We start from the raw sequence: 16,004 nt of genomic DNA, 5'->3' as shown, positions 1-16,004 counted from the left end.
CGGAGGTCGGGGGCAGTACCCTTCGTTCAGCACTGTTGTAAGTTTAAACATTCGCTGAACGAGTGGTTATTAAACTACCTATATTCTTCTTATATTTATATATTTTATTTATTGTTTGAATTCTTATTTTATGTTTTAACTATATTTCTGCATTGCATTTTTCTTGTTTTTCTTATTGCCGGTCAGTCTGATCATTGCAGATAATCCTAGACTTACAACACTTCACTTAGTGAGCGTTCAGTTACAATGGCACTGGAAAAAAGTGATTTATGACCGTTTTTCACACTTAGGACCTTTGAAGCACCCCCAAGGACATGTGATCAAAATGCTTGGCAACTGACTCACATCTATGACCGTTGCTGTGTTCCAAGATCATGTGATCACCTGTTGCGACCTTTTTTACAAGCAAAGTCAATGGGGAAGCCACACAACCGTGTTACTAACTTATCAACTGTAGTGATTCACTGAACAACTGTGGCAAGGAAGGTTGTAAAATGGGCAAAATTTACTTAACAAATGTCTCTGCAACGGAAATTTTGAACTCAATTTTGGTCATACGTTGAGGACTACCTTTATTTTTGATGCCAAGTTCATACATTTAATAAATACCATACCCTCTACTAAATTTAATACACCAGCAAATGTCTTACGTTTTACTCTGTCCAATAGATTTTCTGCCATAATGTGCTTAATCTCTTTTATAATAGCAACATTTTTATTCATTATTATGTATCTTGTTTTGTTCAGTTCATATTATGCTTTTACTACTATTTTTTTTTAGATAAACATGTAATGCTCTTGGAGAAGCTGTTTTACTTTTCAGAAAACATAACTGAAAACTCTTTCAGGAATACAATGCACTGGAATGTGACTTAATTGTAAATCTGCTTAGAGTTTTCAATAATATTTGAAAATCCTTAAGATTACAAATAACATACCTTAAAGATTCAGATAGTGGTGTTAAAGTTCCATCTCCCCTGTCCACAACCCGAAAAAAATTCAACTGGTCTCCTTCCTGGTATACCAGGAATGTAACATGTTTACTGGATGGAACCTTTTCCCAGACATCATCTCGACAGTATTCTGCTATTTCCTTAATTGGGTCTTCCAACGGAACTACCAAAAAAAGAAACATGAAGAAAAAGAGGGCTTGAAATGGACTATGTTTTCATCTAAATGCTGAAACGAAGGACATGTTTATAGAAACTACTGTTTTTAATGAACCAAGTAAAAACATCAAGCAACCTTATTAAATAAATCTTATGCAATTTTGTCATGAAACCCTATTTTAAAATAGAAGTAAAACTGGCTTTAGTTTGTTGATTATCAACAAATTTTTCTACAGCTTTACAAAATTTAATGTTTCCTTTTTATATTAGGAAAATCATTTGCCTCAAAAGCATCATCATGTAAGGTCTCAGGTACAGACCAAAAGCAACAACACCCCTTCCATAATTGCATAACTCTCTGGAAAAGTGTTAGTTCAGAACCTGGTATTTTCTCCAAGTCTGTCTGATGTACAATAATCCACAAACCACACGTGGCAAAATTGTGTATAAGTAGTCCTTGACTTACAATTGTAAAACTGTCATTAAGTTTTACATAATGATCTGAGTCATTAAGCGGATCAACACGTAACTATGCTTGATTTTACAGCTATTTTTGTGGTGGTGGTGGTTAAGCAAACACGTTTTCCCTAATAGGTGTTTTTTTTTTGTGCCAGAACCAGAAGTATACACCCGAAATATGCAAACAATGGCAAAAATCAATGTTGGGTGACTGAGATCACGTGTGTGTGCGCGCGTTTGTGTGTATGTGTGTGTATGCAGCCACTTGAACTTTGAAAACAGGGTAGCTGTGGTACAGTTGTAACTTCAATAGTCACTAAGTGACCAGTCATTAAGTAAGGATTGTCTGTACTATTTTCTCCTATACATCTTGCTGAGATATAATAATATTTCATTAATGTTCACTACAGTATAACACTTTCTCAGCAGTTTCAGACAGATGGTGTGAAATCTTTAGCATAGAACTAGATCAGATTCAGAGGATGTAATGGGCTGTAAGAATAACCTTGAGAAAGAGGAGGAAGAGCTGCAACCAAAACAATGGTCAGAAAAAAAATGTAAGTCCAAAACAAAATCGCAATTTAAGAAAATATCTCAGAAATAACCTTCCCTAGTTATCTTAAAAATAAAGGGTGGGGGAGGCACTTTCAGGCTTTCAAGATTCTATTACTGTAATCCTAAAAAATAAAATAAAATAAAAGCAGTAATAGAATTCAGAACTTTGATTTTTCTACTCTTATCTATCTTGAAGGGCTGACAGAGAGAACAGATTTTTATATTTGCTGAATTGGTTATTTTGAAATTCACCAGAGCTGTAATATTTATGATAAAACATAATGTGTTCTACCAATGTTTTTTTTTATAATTTAGAAGTTGCAACTTATTTAGATAAGGCATTCCTTTAGAAATGTATTCCCCACAGTGTGCCTGCTTTCTCTCTTGAAATCCCTTCCTCTCCAATTAAGGTAAATACAAACATAATTTTCTCATTCTAATTTATCCCAGTGCTGGGGTAAACATTCCAAAGCCTGTGGGAACAAGGGAAAAGGCTAATAAGATTTGTCTTTTATCCGGCTTCCTCAAGTTCTGAAAACCTTTCCCACAGTTTGGGCTTACCCATCTGTTTGAAGCTGTATCCTTCTGGCACTGTAAAACAAAAAAAAATCTAAAGTAAAACCATAAGTATTGTCCTGGTCAGGTGGTTTTTTCCACTTAATGACCATTGCAAATTGATCAAGTTACTGGTCCCAAATGTGATAGCTAAATGAGAGCTACCTCTACAGTGTGTAGTATGTTATTAAATTAAAACAAAAGGGGAAATAAATCATATACTAGCCCTAATCTCTTCCCATTCATTAAAGAAATGATAAATATAATTTTAATTTACACACTCTATAAATACACAACAATTAAATATAAAAAGGCCTACCTCTTTTTGTATTAATAGGTCCACCACGCATTGCTAAGATCAGCTTCAAAGTACATCCTTCTGAAATGCTGTAAACAATCAATCAGACATATTTTGTAAACTTTTCTTCTAGGAAGAGTGCAGAGAAATGATGATTAGGAGTCTGGAGATTAAAACATATGACGAACAGTTGCAGAAACTGGGTACGTCTAATCTAACAAAGAGAAGGACTAGGTGTGACATGATAGCAGTCTTCCAATATTTGAGAGGCTGTCACAGAGAAGAGGGGGACAACTTATTCTCTTAAAGCACCTGAAGGCAAGACAAGAAATAACAGATGGAAAGATATCACAGAGAAAGATCCAACTTAGAACTAAGGAGAAATTTCCTGTTTGTGAGAACAATTAATCATGGAATGGCTTGGCCCCAGAAGTTGTGGGTGCTCCATCACTGGAGGTTTTTAAGAAGAGAGTGGACAGCCATTTGTCCAGAATGGCATAGGGTCTCCTCCTCGGGCAGGTGACTGGATTAGAACACCTCTAAAATCCCTTCCAACTCTTTTTTAATATAATCACTCAAAAACAGTATTTGAATACTCACTGGTAATCATTCAAAGAATAGTCATCCTCCAGCTCCACATTATTCCAGATTAAATGCTGCTGAGATACAGGGATACCTTGAAATATTATTAAAATTGAATGGATTTATTTACTTTGTAAAACTATGACTAAAATTACTAAAATAGTTATTTACTTGGATATATATTCCTTAGAAATTAACACACTCTAAATAAAAAAATGATTTAAATTTGTATCATGCAAAACATTCCAGACTTAAACTCCTTATTTTTAGTGCCAGGATTAAATCCAAATAGTAAAAACTGCCTTTAAGTAAGGCAGTTAATACCAGTTGATTAGTAGTAAGAAGTAACAACAATCTTATATTACCTCACTACCATCAGGGTTAATTTCATTGACTACTGCCCTTGTTGTCAGCTGCCAAGTTGTGTCCAACCCATCGCGACCCTATGGACAACGTTCCTCCAGGCCTTCCTGTCCTCTACCATCTTCTGGAGTCCCTTTAAGCTCGAGCCTACTGCTTCAGTGACTCCATCCAGCCACCTCATTCTGTTGTCCCCTTCTTCTCTTGCCCTCAATCTTTCCCAGCATTAGGCTCTTCTCCAGTGAGTCCTTCCTTCTCATTAGGTGGCCAAAGTATTTGAGTTTTAGCTTCAGGATCTGGCCTTCTAAAGAGCAGTCAGGGTTGATCTCCTCTAGGACTGACCGGTTTGATCGCCTTGCAGTTCAAGGGACTCGCAGGAGTCTCCTCCAGCACCATACTTCAAAGGCCTCAATTCTTTGGCGCTCAGCCTTTTTTATGGTCCAACTTTCACTGCCATACATTGCAACTAGGAAGACCATAGCCTTGACTATACGCACTTTTGTTGACAGGGTGATGTCTCTGCTTTTTAGTGTGCTGTCTAGATTTGCCATGGCTTTCCTCCTGAGGAGCAAACGTCTTTTAATTTCTTGGCTACAGTCCCCATCTGCAGTGATCTTGGAGCCAAGAAAAATAAAATCTGTCACTACCTCCATTTTCCCCCCCATCTATTTGCCAGGAATTGAGAGGGCCGGATGCCATGATCTTGGTTTTTTTATCTTAAGTTTCAATCCAAGTTTTGCAGACTACTGCCCTACAATTCCTCAAAATAGTATATATGATTGTTCCTTTCATTTTATCCTTGTAGTTCCATGAAATGGATTAGGTTGAAAGCCATTATAAGACAGTAAAATTCACTAGGAATTAAGGATTTGAAGATAAATTTTCCAAGTCAGAATAATCCATCTTAACCCTAAGTAAGGACTTAAGTTAGTCCTTAGTCATTGTATTTCAAACAACATGCAGTTTGTGAGTGAGGCATGAAGACAGTGATCAGGTTTATGGTCAACATGTGGTATTCTGAGAGAAAATGCAGTAATGCTTCTCCTCATTTAATGATGAAATTTGCAAAATACCAGATTTTATTCTGCTTTCATTTAATTACATGAGAATGATACTTAAGAGAACTGTGATAAATCCAAGATTGTTATATAATTCATGTACTGTAGTATTTGTTTGACCACTGCTGTTTTCTAACCTCCTTTCTCACTGATAAGAAGGTAGAAATGTTGTTGTTTCAATGTCACTGCAAAGGATTTAAAAGGATAAAAATAGGATCCAGGGAATTAAGATCCTACTCTTTACAAAATCTAAAGTAGAAAATAGAACAGTATCTTTACAAGCAGTCCTTGAGTTGTGATGAAAATTAGTACTGGGATAAGTGATACAATCATAAAGTGTGACTTCATGTGGCCACATTGTTTAGCAATACAATCCAGGCAGTCCTGTTTGTTGTTGTAACCTTAAGAAACGTAAGATATTAAGGGAGAAACAGAGGGAGTCCCAGATAAAGTGTGAGGATGCACAGAAGAGTGAGAGAGGCTCCCAGTGTCTCAATGTAGGTTATGCAACAAGTTGGTGTGTGTGTGCTACAATGCAACACAAGCTCAGAGAAGCTGGGAAAAGAGGGTGCTGGGGTGCCTATGTGTGAATGCAGGGAGGGACAGGGAAGGAAGGTGCTGGGTATGCATGCCTGTGTGTGGGTGCAGGGAAGCCAGGAAGGAGGCAACTGGTGGGTGTGAGCATGCAAAGGATGAAAGAGGGTGCTGGTGCGTGTAATGAGGGATGCAGTCCGTGCAAAGAAAGAATGGGCGGCAGGGGTTACAGTTACCTGGGCAATTTGTCACATTACCTGTCGGCTTCCCATTACCTTTGCTAATGGGAAGCTGGCATAGAAAATCAGCAACAGTAATCATGTGACTGTAGGATGCTGCAACCATCATAACTGCCAGCTGGCTGCCAAGCACTCAAATATTGTTCATGCGACTGTGGGGGGCGTGCAACAGCTGTAACTTCAAGGGCTGGTCATCAGTCACCAATGTAATTCCAAACAGTCACTGAATGAATGGCTGTAACTTGAGGACTATCTGCATTTCTTCGTTAATTTTCTGGTGTACTGTGGAATTCTGTAGACATAATATACAGGCAGCCCTTAGGTAACAACCATTGGGACTATGAACTCTGTCGCTAAGTGGCTGCCATGAAGCCAAAAAAAAAATATTGACATAATGCAATGGATAAAAGATAAAAAGTACTCTGTATTAGCTACTTATAACGCTATGGTCATAACAAGTGCCTCACTATGATGGAATGCTGGAATGTTGTTCATTTTCATTATATTATCTCACTTTTCATGAAAGGTGAAGCTTCAAAAATGAAATACGATCCAATGCAAGAACATTTTTGAGAAGGCTATTTGAAGAAGAAACATTATAGATGGACTTATCAACTGCTTTTTGCAGTGACCAAAGTTATAATGATGCTGAAAAAATAACTTTGCAACAAGGTGCACACTCACAGCATCTTTTAAGTCACATATCTGCCATTAGTTTGTACGTATACTGGGCCTGATCTGTTTTTTCTCCCCTCCCCTCCCAGAACAGAGAGGTTGGATAGAGATTATAAAACAGTAAGCAGACACACAATCAGGTACAAGCTAATACACACTGAAATGAATGTGCTAGTCTGGCTGTTTGCCTAGTGTGCTCAAGATTGAGAGCTTCAAGCACGCTGGTGCTAGAACATTGGATCTGTATTTCCTACCATGTGCCTGCTTATGATGTTGTATTCCCTTTCTCTCCAATGAATCTAAATACAAACATTTCCCTTTTTGCTAATTATCCCAATGAATATCCAAAAGGGTGGGAGCGAAAGAGGAAAACTGAAATAAATTTGTAAGTATAGCTGTGGTCACATGATTTGCTTTAGCCACTGTATCACTTAGCAACCAAGTTGCTGGTCTCAATTGTCATCATTAAATGAGGACTATCTGGTTTGCTAAAGGTATCCTACACAGAACAGTCATTCATCATCCTTACCTCATATTGACAAATTTTATTATAATTTGAGCTTTTATAAAAATACAAATATTTTTGTATTTCTACTGATATTTTGATTCAACCAATTATGTATTTGTTACATTTCCATCCAAGTTTACTTCTAGGAGCTCAATACAGATAAAAAATTTTATGTTCACATTTTTGAGCAGACATTGAATTTTGTTGGTATTCCCTCTAAAATAGCTGAACTTTCAAATTTGAAAACTAAATCCTGATATAAAAAGATGTACCTTCCAGCCTCTGGATTTTAGCTTTCACAGAAATAACTGTTTCGAAAGGAGACACTTGCAATTCAAAGGATGTTCCTGTAAGAGTTTCAATGAAGAGCTCCATGGTCTCATAGAAAGTAAGTTTGCAATGACATGATCCAACATTATCCTCATTGAAGAAAGGGGGTTCCTTCTTGTTGGCCATTCTAGTATTCCTTGTGGGGAAAAATCAGTTGGGTGTTATATCTCAATTATGGAAAAATTATGCTTTTTTCATGTTTCAAGATGATGCAAGATTCTGTTGTCACAACATTTAGGAAATAATATTAACATCTATTAAAGCACAGAAGTACATATTTAAAGGCAAAAAAATGTAAATACCTGTAAATAAATGACTTCTTTCACTGCATTATTGTTTATAACAGAAAGAGTACACTAAATTTTAAAATTCAGAGCCATTGTCTATGGAGATTGTCAATCATCCAGGTCATAGTTGTGTCAAAGATGGTTTTCAAAAGCCTACTTTCTTAGGGTTTTTTTTTCCTTGAAAACATTTTGCTTCTCATCCAAGAAGCTTCTTCAGTTCTGGCTGAATGGTGGGGAATGGAAGGATTTATATTCCTTACATTTATGTTCTGATTCAGAGCAATTTTTCGCATGGAAATAAAATAAGTCTCACCGAAGAAAGATAGTTAAGATTTTCCTTACAAAAAGACCACTTTGGTGCAAGCAAGTAGATGGAAATCTTCATTATACTAATGACTGAGGAAACTGAAGTCAACAGAGATCAATTTTGTAATAGATATCTTAAAAACATTTTCTATCCCCAAATTCCTACATCTATGAAGAACCTATAACTTTGGAAGATTAGTGTTCAAGGGAAAACAAGCCAACAGAGAAAAGCATTTCCATTAATGTCAACAGCCAATTCCCAAGCAATGAAAATAATAAAAGATCAAGTGTGCTATAACGATCCAATTGGCAATTCTACAACTACAGAATATATAAAACTATTATGTGAATCTACTACTATTACAATATTTTTACTCCTGCCAGCTGTGTACTCAGAATATTCTACTGATGCTGAATGGCACTAATTGTTTTCTGTATGTTACTGCAAAAGCTCGTATTGCAAAATAAGATGCAGAACTTCACTAAAATGTTTGAAACACAACCAGAATTCATTTACTGAGCTACAGTTGCCCAGCTTGTAAGCCGCCCTGAGTCTTCGGAGAAGGGCGGGATATAAATGGAATTAAAATAAATAAATAAAAATAAAATTTGGTCTTGCTGATGGATGTCATGCTAAGCACTCTGGGAAACTACATATTGATTTCACAAACGTTCAAGTTAATAGAAACCTGCTATTACTTCCATAGAACCAAAGAAGTTGATAAGTTACTGTGATCTGCCTTACGTTAATATAGATTTCCCGCTTTTTTTGATGAACCACGACAACCTATCAGTTGTGTCAAAATGATCCTTGTGCCCTCCGCCATGCACAGCCATGCAGATATACCCTGTGTATTATCAAGTTACTTCCATTCTCTATCTCTAATAATCACTATATGCCACACTGGAAAAAAAAATAAAAAGGAAATTAAGCTGTAATGTTTGAGTGTACACAACTATGGAGAAAAAGACCCGGGCAAGTTCTCACTCAACTACTCAACCTCCACTCTCCCATCTACAACATAAGAGGACAGGCTAATATGTGCAGAATTAGTAGAGCTTTCTTGATTAAGAGCCCCAATGCTATTTTAACCCCATTTGGACAACCAGCCAAGCCGGCACTCGCCTTTCCCACAGGATTGGGAAATCAAAGCTTGCTAGTTTTGCCCGTTTCCGTCCTTACGGTCAGGGCGGGAAAGAGCCCCGAAACCCAGGAAACGAAAAGAGGACGCCAGAAAAAAAACAACGCCTCAAGATGGAAGCGCCGAAGGTGTCTTCTTCCGGGAACTGTCCTTTACTGGGCTGGGCTCTGCGGGCCAGTTCCGGCCCTGGTCTTGCCAGCAGGCCCTCTCGACCTCCAGCCCCCAAAGGGAAGAAAGCAGCTTCCCTCTAACTCCCAGGTCAGGAAGATCACAGGCCCCACTCGGGAGCCTCCCTTTGAAGCCGATGGCCATGACGGCTCCCGGGACACACCAGCTCTTCGGGAACGCTGACAGAAAAGACGACGGCGGGCGGGCGGGCGCGCGCGCAACCACGCCTGCTTCCCCAGAGGCGGCCAGGTGGGGAGACCCGTCCTCCTCACCTGCCGTTTCTCGCCACGCAGGGCCCTGCGGGACGGGCGGGAGGGGCTGACGCGACGCCTCCCCCTTTCACGGAGCCGCTGAGGCAGCCATGGAGCGGAGAAGACGCTCGCGAGGGAAAGACATTCGAGCCGCACGGCAGCGCCCGTTCCCTCCGCCCGGCGGCGAAAGGGCGGCGCTTGCCCGTCCTCCCTCCCTTTGTGACGCCATAAACGTGCGAGTCCGGTTGCTTAGGAACGGGACTCCAATCGTGGCGCGGCTCGGAAACTGGCGGGAAGGGGCCGCTCTGGCCTTGGGCGGCTCAGCTGCGGCGACGCTTCGCCAGGGACTTGCGGTCCCCCCTTTCTCCCCCCCCTTCAAAGGCCTGGGGGGGTCCTTTTACCCTTCATTCGTTCGTCGGTAATCCTCACGTGAATGCAGAATGCAGAATAACGGAGTTGGAAGGGACCTTGGAGGTCATCTAGTCTAACCCTGCTTAAACAGGAGACCCTATACCAGGAGTCCCCAATCTCCGGTTCGTGGGCCGACACCGATCTGCAGCATGCCAGCAACCGGTCCAGGCAAACAATCGAAGCCCAACCCATGAGATGCAAGCAGCCCACAAAACCACGCTCCCTCTGTCCCACGGAACTGGTCCCTGATGCCCAAAAGCTTGGAGTCTGCAGCCCTATACCATTTCTGACAAATGGCTGTCCAGTCTCTTCTTAAAAGCCTCCAGTGATGGAGCACCCACAACTTCTGAAGGCAAGCCGTTCCACTGGTTTATTGTCAGGAAATTTCTCATTTCTCGGTTGAATCTCTCCTTGACCAGTTTCCATCCATTGTCCCTTGTCTGGCCTTCCGGTGCTTTGGAAAGTGGGTTGTCTCCCTCTATATGACAGCTCCTCAAATATTGGAACACTGCTATCATGTCACCCCTGATCCTTCTCTTCCCTAGACCAACCATGCCCAGTTCTTGCAACTGTTCTTCATGTTTTAGCCTCCAGTCCCTTAATCATGTTTGTTGCTCTTCTCTGCACTCTTTCTAGAGTCTCAACAACTTTCTTATAGTCTCAACATCTTTTTTACAGTGGTCTATAAAATGGTCTCAAGACCTCGTGCCTGCACAGATGGGGACCACCAATTTACCTGCCCGGATGGCTCGTCGATTTTAGAAGGCTTTTCCATACATCTCTGGACCCTCATCTGTTTCTTCTCAGTCACTTCTTTTTTTCCCCCTGGAACTGCAAGCACCCAAAATACGGAGCCTCAATGATACCTCCGCTTGGATTCCCAGAGAGTGCCAGCAGGTGTGCATGAGACCCTCCTTCACTTTGCAAACTGAATCCAGAAGTGGCAGGGGATCTTACAGACAGCAGCGTGTGGGGCACTTTCTAAAGTTATCAAATAAAATGAAAATTGAAAGCAAATACATAAAAAATAACAATGACCAAATCTTGTAAAAAGAATGTACCATGATCTCAGATGATATAGAACATCTTATATATTGTGTGAAAACAGTAATCTGAGGAGGCCCACAGAGAGGGCCTCCTCAGGGTGCCACCGGTCAGAGAATGTCGTCTGGTGGCCCCGAGGGGGAGGTCCTTCTCTGTAGGCGCCCCGGATTTATGGAATCGTTTGCCGGTTGAGCTCCGGATGGCGCCCAACCTTTGCTCCTTCCGACGCGATCTGAAGACTTACTTGTTCGAACAAGCCAGCCTGGCCTGATGGGTGATGGGTTTGGGTTTTAATGTTTTAATGTATTTTAATCTATTGTAAGCTTGGGCATCTTGTTTAATCTTTTTTAATTTTTGTATTCTTGTATTTTTATATGTTTGCCCTGTTCACCGCCCTGAGTCCTTCGGGAGAAGAGCGGTATACAAATAAAATTATTAATTATTAATTAAAACTCTAGTATGTATACAGTATCTCAAATTTGTTACCAAATGTATAAATTGCATTTTTCCGAATGTATAAGCAGATAGCAGACATCTATTAGCAAAAGATCAGAAATGATCTAATATTATCCAGAATATTAATGTAATATTAATTTGCTTTTTTTGCAAATTTAATTGCAGTCAATTTCTTGAAGAGAAGGGGGTAAAACTCAGTTTAGTAGCCTGGTTTTGTGATATCTCATGTTTTGTAAAAATAAAAAAGCTATCTGCTTAATTAAACTGTTCATTCAACAAATATATATCCAGTACACATCTGAAAATATATATGTACTGTTAACTGAGACTGAAATAAGATGAATTTTTCACATAGCTTTAGATCCCAAAGAATGTCATCTAAAGAAAAATAGTTTTTTTATTTGCTGAGGAAAGAATATTCACTTTGGGAAAAACTGATGAAATGCCAAATAGCCAGCCTTCATACTTGCATTGCACGCGCACCGGCCGGCCACACACATGATCTGTTGGCAATTAGGCCACGGTCCAGTAGTGGGCTGTGGCCCACAGATTGGAGACCCCTGTTCTAATCCAACCCCCTGCTGATGCAGGGAACTCTATACCATTCTGAACAAATGGCTGTCCAATCTCTTTAAAAACCTCCAGTTATGGAATACCCACTTCTGGAGTCAAGCCATTCCATTGGTTAATTCTTCTGTTAGGAAATTTCTCCTTAGTTTTAGGCTGGATCTCTCCTTAACAAGTTTCCAACCTTTACTTCTTACTACCCTTACTACCTCAGGTGCTTTGGAGAATAGATCGACCTTTTCTCTGTGACAATCCCTCAAATATTAGAAAACTGCCATCATGTCACCCCTAGTCCTCTTTGTTACTCTAGACCAGGGGTCAGCAACCTGAAACAGTGAAAGAGCCACTCGGAACCGGTTCCCTCACAAAAGGAAAAACTGGGAGCCGCAAAAAATGTGTGTGCATGCATGTACATGCGCGCATGCGCAGAACAGGGTTTGACTGAAGAGTGGAGCCAAGGCGAGATATGCACCTACCCTGCATATTTGAATTGATTGGTTGAACTTTTTTAGTCTCACTTTTTTTTTTTGGACTGCACATAGCAGAGGACTGGGAGCCGCAGGAGATGGCTGAAAGAGCCGCATGCGGCTCCGGAGCCGCGGGTTGCAGACCTGTGCTCTAGACATAACCAGTATCTGCAACTGTTCATCTTATGTTTCAGCTTACAACTTCCTAATCATCTTTGTTGCTCTTCTCTACACTGTTTATGGTTTCAACATCTTTTTTGTAGTTTTCACTTTTTTGTACTTTTTTTTAGTTATGTGTCCTGTTTTCCAATTTTTATACTTGTCCTTTTTGTCTTTCAGTTTATCAGGGAGTTCTTTATACAGCCATGCTGATTTCTTTTGGGATCTTTTTCAGCAGTATCGGACTTTTATAATCTCATTTTCTGAGTTTCCCAAAAAATTTTGAGTTGTTTTCTCCTTTAATGTTTTCATCCATGGAATCCTTCCCAAGCTAAGTTTATTGAAATCAGCTGTTCTTAAAGTCTAAGACACTAAATTTTGTTCTATAGGTTGTAACTGCATTCTGTTGAATTCCAATATGACATGGTCATTCTCCTCCAAAGTTCCCACAACTTCATCTCTTTCTACTGTTTTATTTCTATCAGTAAGAATAGACTCCAGTACAGCTGGCCCTCAAGTTCCTTTCTATACCTTTTGAGAGACAAAGTTGTCCTCTAGGTTTGTCAGGAAACTGTTTGAGTTTGTCTCCCAGCTGATGTCAGGGTTGTAGTCTACTTCCTGCATACCTTAGCAAACTGATTAGCAAAAAGTTCATCTATTTCTTCTGGTTGGTCTGTAGTATACACCTATGGCAATGTCATTCCTTTTTCCCCTCTATACTTTTATAATCTGAAATAGTGCATAATTTAATTCAGATCCCTTTCAGCTACTATATGATTGGGTAGTTTACAAATCTTGGAAAACAATTATGTATGAGTTCTAAATAGTTGAATCATTCATGCGAATGTTACATATAAAGTATTAATGTAATGTGTGATACCAAAAGCAGGTAAAAATAATCCAATCTTGATTAATATTGAAACAGAGAGCTTAATGGCAGTGCTAGCAGATCATGGCAAGTGATATTCAAGTCTATGGTATAGACTTGAATAAAAATGAAAGCCAATTTGTAATCTTATTGTTAGATCCTAAAAAAAGCTTTTGGCAAAATATACACAGTACATGTTTGCTGTATAATAAAGGTTTGGATTTTTTTTTGAAATTTATAAAATGGATCAAGATATATGATTAGTACACATCTAAAATAAAGGTTAGTGGTGTGTTTTCTGTTGCTTTCTTATTATTTAGAGGAAGTAAGCAAGGATGCCAGTTTTAGCCTTGCTTTTTGATATTTGCATGGAACCCTCGGCTTGTACTTTTAGACAACTTTGGGAGATTTACAGGGTAGTATGCAATTTACTTGAATATAAATTGATTTTATTTGTGGATGATACCTCATAGTACTATCCTGGTGTTGGTACTCACTCCCTCCTTAACCAGGAGGTGAGAGAGGATCCCTTGCAGGGACGGGCCGAAGAGTTTAGTCATCATCTGACGGACAAAATTGCTCAGATCTGGGCCGGCTTGGACTCTGACTGGGCGGAGTCTGACGTGGAGGAATCGGACGGTCTTGAACATGTTATCTGGACTGAGTTCGATCTTGTTTCCCCTGATGATGTGGACAGGATCATGGGGAGGCTGAGCTCCACCACCTGTTTGTTGGATCTGTGCCCCTCATGGCTGGTTTATGCGGCCCGGGAGGAGACACGAGGCTGGTTCCAGGCAGTAATAACTGCTTCTTTGAAGGAGGGTGTCTTCCCCGCCGCCTTGAAGGAGGTGGTGGTGAGACCCCCTCCTCAAAAAGCCTGTCCTGGACCCGGCTGTTTTAAATAACTATCGTCCAGTCTCCAACCTTCGCTTTTTGGCGAAGGTTGTTGAGAGTGTGGTGGCGCAACAGCTTCCTCTGTTCCTGGAGGAAACTGATTATCTGGACCCGTACCAATCGGGTTTCAGGCCCGGACACAGCACGGAGACAGCATTGGTCACGCTGGTGAATGATCTCTGGCGGGCTCGGGACAGGGGTTGTTCCTCTGTCCTAGTCCTATTAGATCTCTCAGCGGCTTTTGATACCATCGACCATGGTATCCTACTGCGGCGTCTCAGTTTTTTTTTTACGGTGGTTCTCCTCCTATCTCCTGGGCCGCTCGCAGTTGGTGTTGACGGGAGGGCAGAGATCCATCCCAAGGCCTCTCGTTTGTGGAGTTCCTCAGGGGTCGGTTCTCTCGCCCCTCCTGTTCAACATCTATATGAAGCCGCTGGGTGAGATCATTCGTGGTTTCAGGGTGGGGTATGATCAGTACGCTGATGATACCCAACTTTTTCTCTCCACCCCGAACCAACCCAGTGATGCCCTCGCCGTGATGTCCCACTGCCTGGAGGCGGTCCAGGTCTGGATGGGGAGAAACAGGCGTCTCAATCCCGCCAAGACTGAGTGGCTGTGCATATCGGCATCTCGGGTTAACCAGACTATTCCACCTTTAACAATGGGGGGTGAGGTGTTACCCCCATTGATAGGGCTCGCAACTTGGGCGTCCTCCTAGATTCACAGCTCAATTTTGAAGACCATATAGGAGCCGTGACCAGGGGGGCTTTTGCCCAGGTTCACCTGGTGCGCCAGTTGCGACCCTACCTGGACCGAGATGCCCTACGCACAGTCACTCATGCGCTCGTGACCTCCCATTTAGACTACTGCAACGCTCTCTACATGGGGCTGCCCTTGAGGACCACTCGGAGGCTTCAGCTGGTGCAGAATGCGGCCGCGCGAGTTGTGATGGGGGTTTCCCGATACTCCCATGTAACACCTCTACTCCGCGAGCTGCATTGGCTCCCGGTTGCCCTCCGGGTGAGATTCAAGGTGCTGGTGATGACCTATAAAGCCCTAAATGGCTTGGGTCCGGGATATCTGAGGGAACACCTGCTGCCAGCATCAAGTTCCCTTCGTCCAGTGCGCTCCCACAGGGAGGGTCTTCTCAGGGTGCTGCCGGTAAAAGATTGCCGGCGGATAACACCCAGGGGAGGGCCTTCTCAGTGGGTGCGCCTGCCCTCTGGAACCAGCTGCCCGTGGAGCTTAGAACTGCCCCCGGCCTCCGTTCATTTCGCCGGGACCTGAAGACCTGGCTCTTCGAGCTCTTTGGCCCAGGCTGAGAATTTTAATTTTAATTGGGGTTTTTATTTTTTTTCAGGGATTTAATCTTTTTTAATTGTTTTTAACTTTTGTATCGATCTTTGTTTTAAATACCCTGTAAACCGCCCTGAGTCCTTCGGGAAAGTGCGGTGTATAAATCCAATAAAATAAATAAATAAATAAATAATAGATGCCTTTAGTAAAATAACAAAATATTCTATTATAAGTGGTCCAATTCGGAACTGATGCTATTAAGAGAAAATTTGGTTACCCATCCATTTAAGGAATATTAGTTAATTTCATATTTCTATCAAAACTATTTAGGTATATACATATCGAAAGAGATAAGGTTTTTCTCTTCACATACGGATAGATAGGTGGTTTCCCAGTGTTTGTCACTTCAGCTATCTGTCACTGGTA

The 16,004-nt window shown here is 41.0% G+C and overlaps 1 protein-coding gene across 9 annotated transcripts in view; it reads right to left on the bottom strand.

Moving 5' to 3' along the window:
* Positions 1–10,794, bottom strand: part of ZFAND4 (zinc finger AN1-type containing 4) — a 40,339-nt gene extending 29,545 nt beyond the window's left edge. For 4 of the 9 annotated variants that reach the window (XM_081326973.1, XM_081326969.1, XM_081326974.1 and 1 more), the window contains exons 1-5: positions 9,438–9,625; positions 7,205–7,398; positions 3,577–3,652; positions 2,998–3,065; positions 939–1,116 (exon numbers count right to left, since the gene is read on the bottom strand). In XM_081326973.1, the coding sequence (XP_081183099.1) occupies positions 939–1,116; positions 2,998–3,065; positions 3,577–3,652; positions 7,205–7,388 (506 nt within the window). In that variant the 5' untranslated portion in view covers positions 7,389–7,398; positions 9,438–9,625. Of the gene's footprint in view, positions 1–938; positions 1,117–2,997; positions 3,066–3,576; positions 3,653–7,204; positions 7,399–7,564; positions 9,360–9,437; positions 9,626–10,563 lie in introns of those variants that run through there. The other 5 variants (XM_081326970.1, XM_081326971.1, XM_081326975.1 and 2 more) reach the window with 5 other exon arrangements.
* Positions 10,795–16,004: the final 5,210 nt, after the last annotated feature.

Source organism: Vipera berus (genome assembly GCF_964194415.1).
Source record: "Vipera berus genome assembly, chromosome: 4".
NCBI lineage: Eukaryota > Metazoa > Chordata > Lepidosauria > Squamata > Viperidae > Vipera > Vipera berus.
This window is presented reverse-complemented; position numbering and strand designations above follow the sequence as displayed.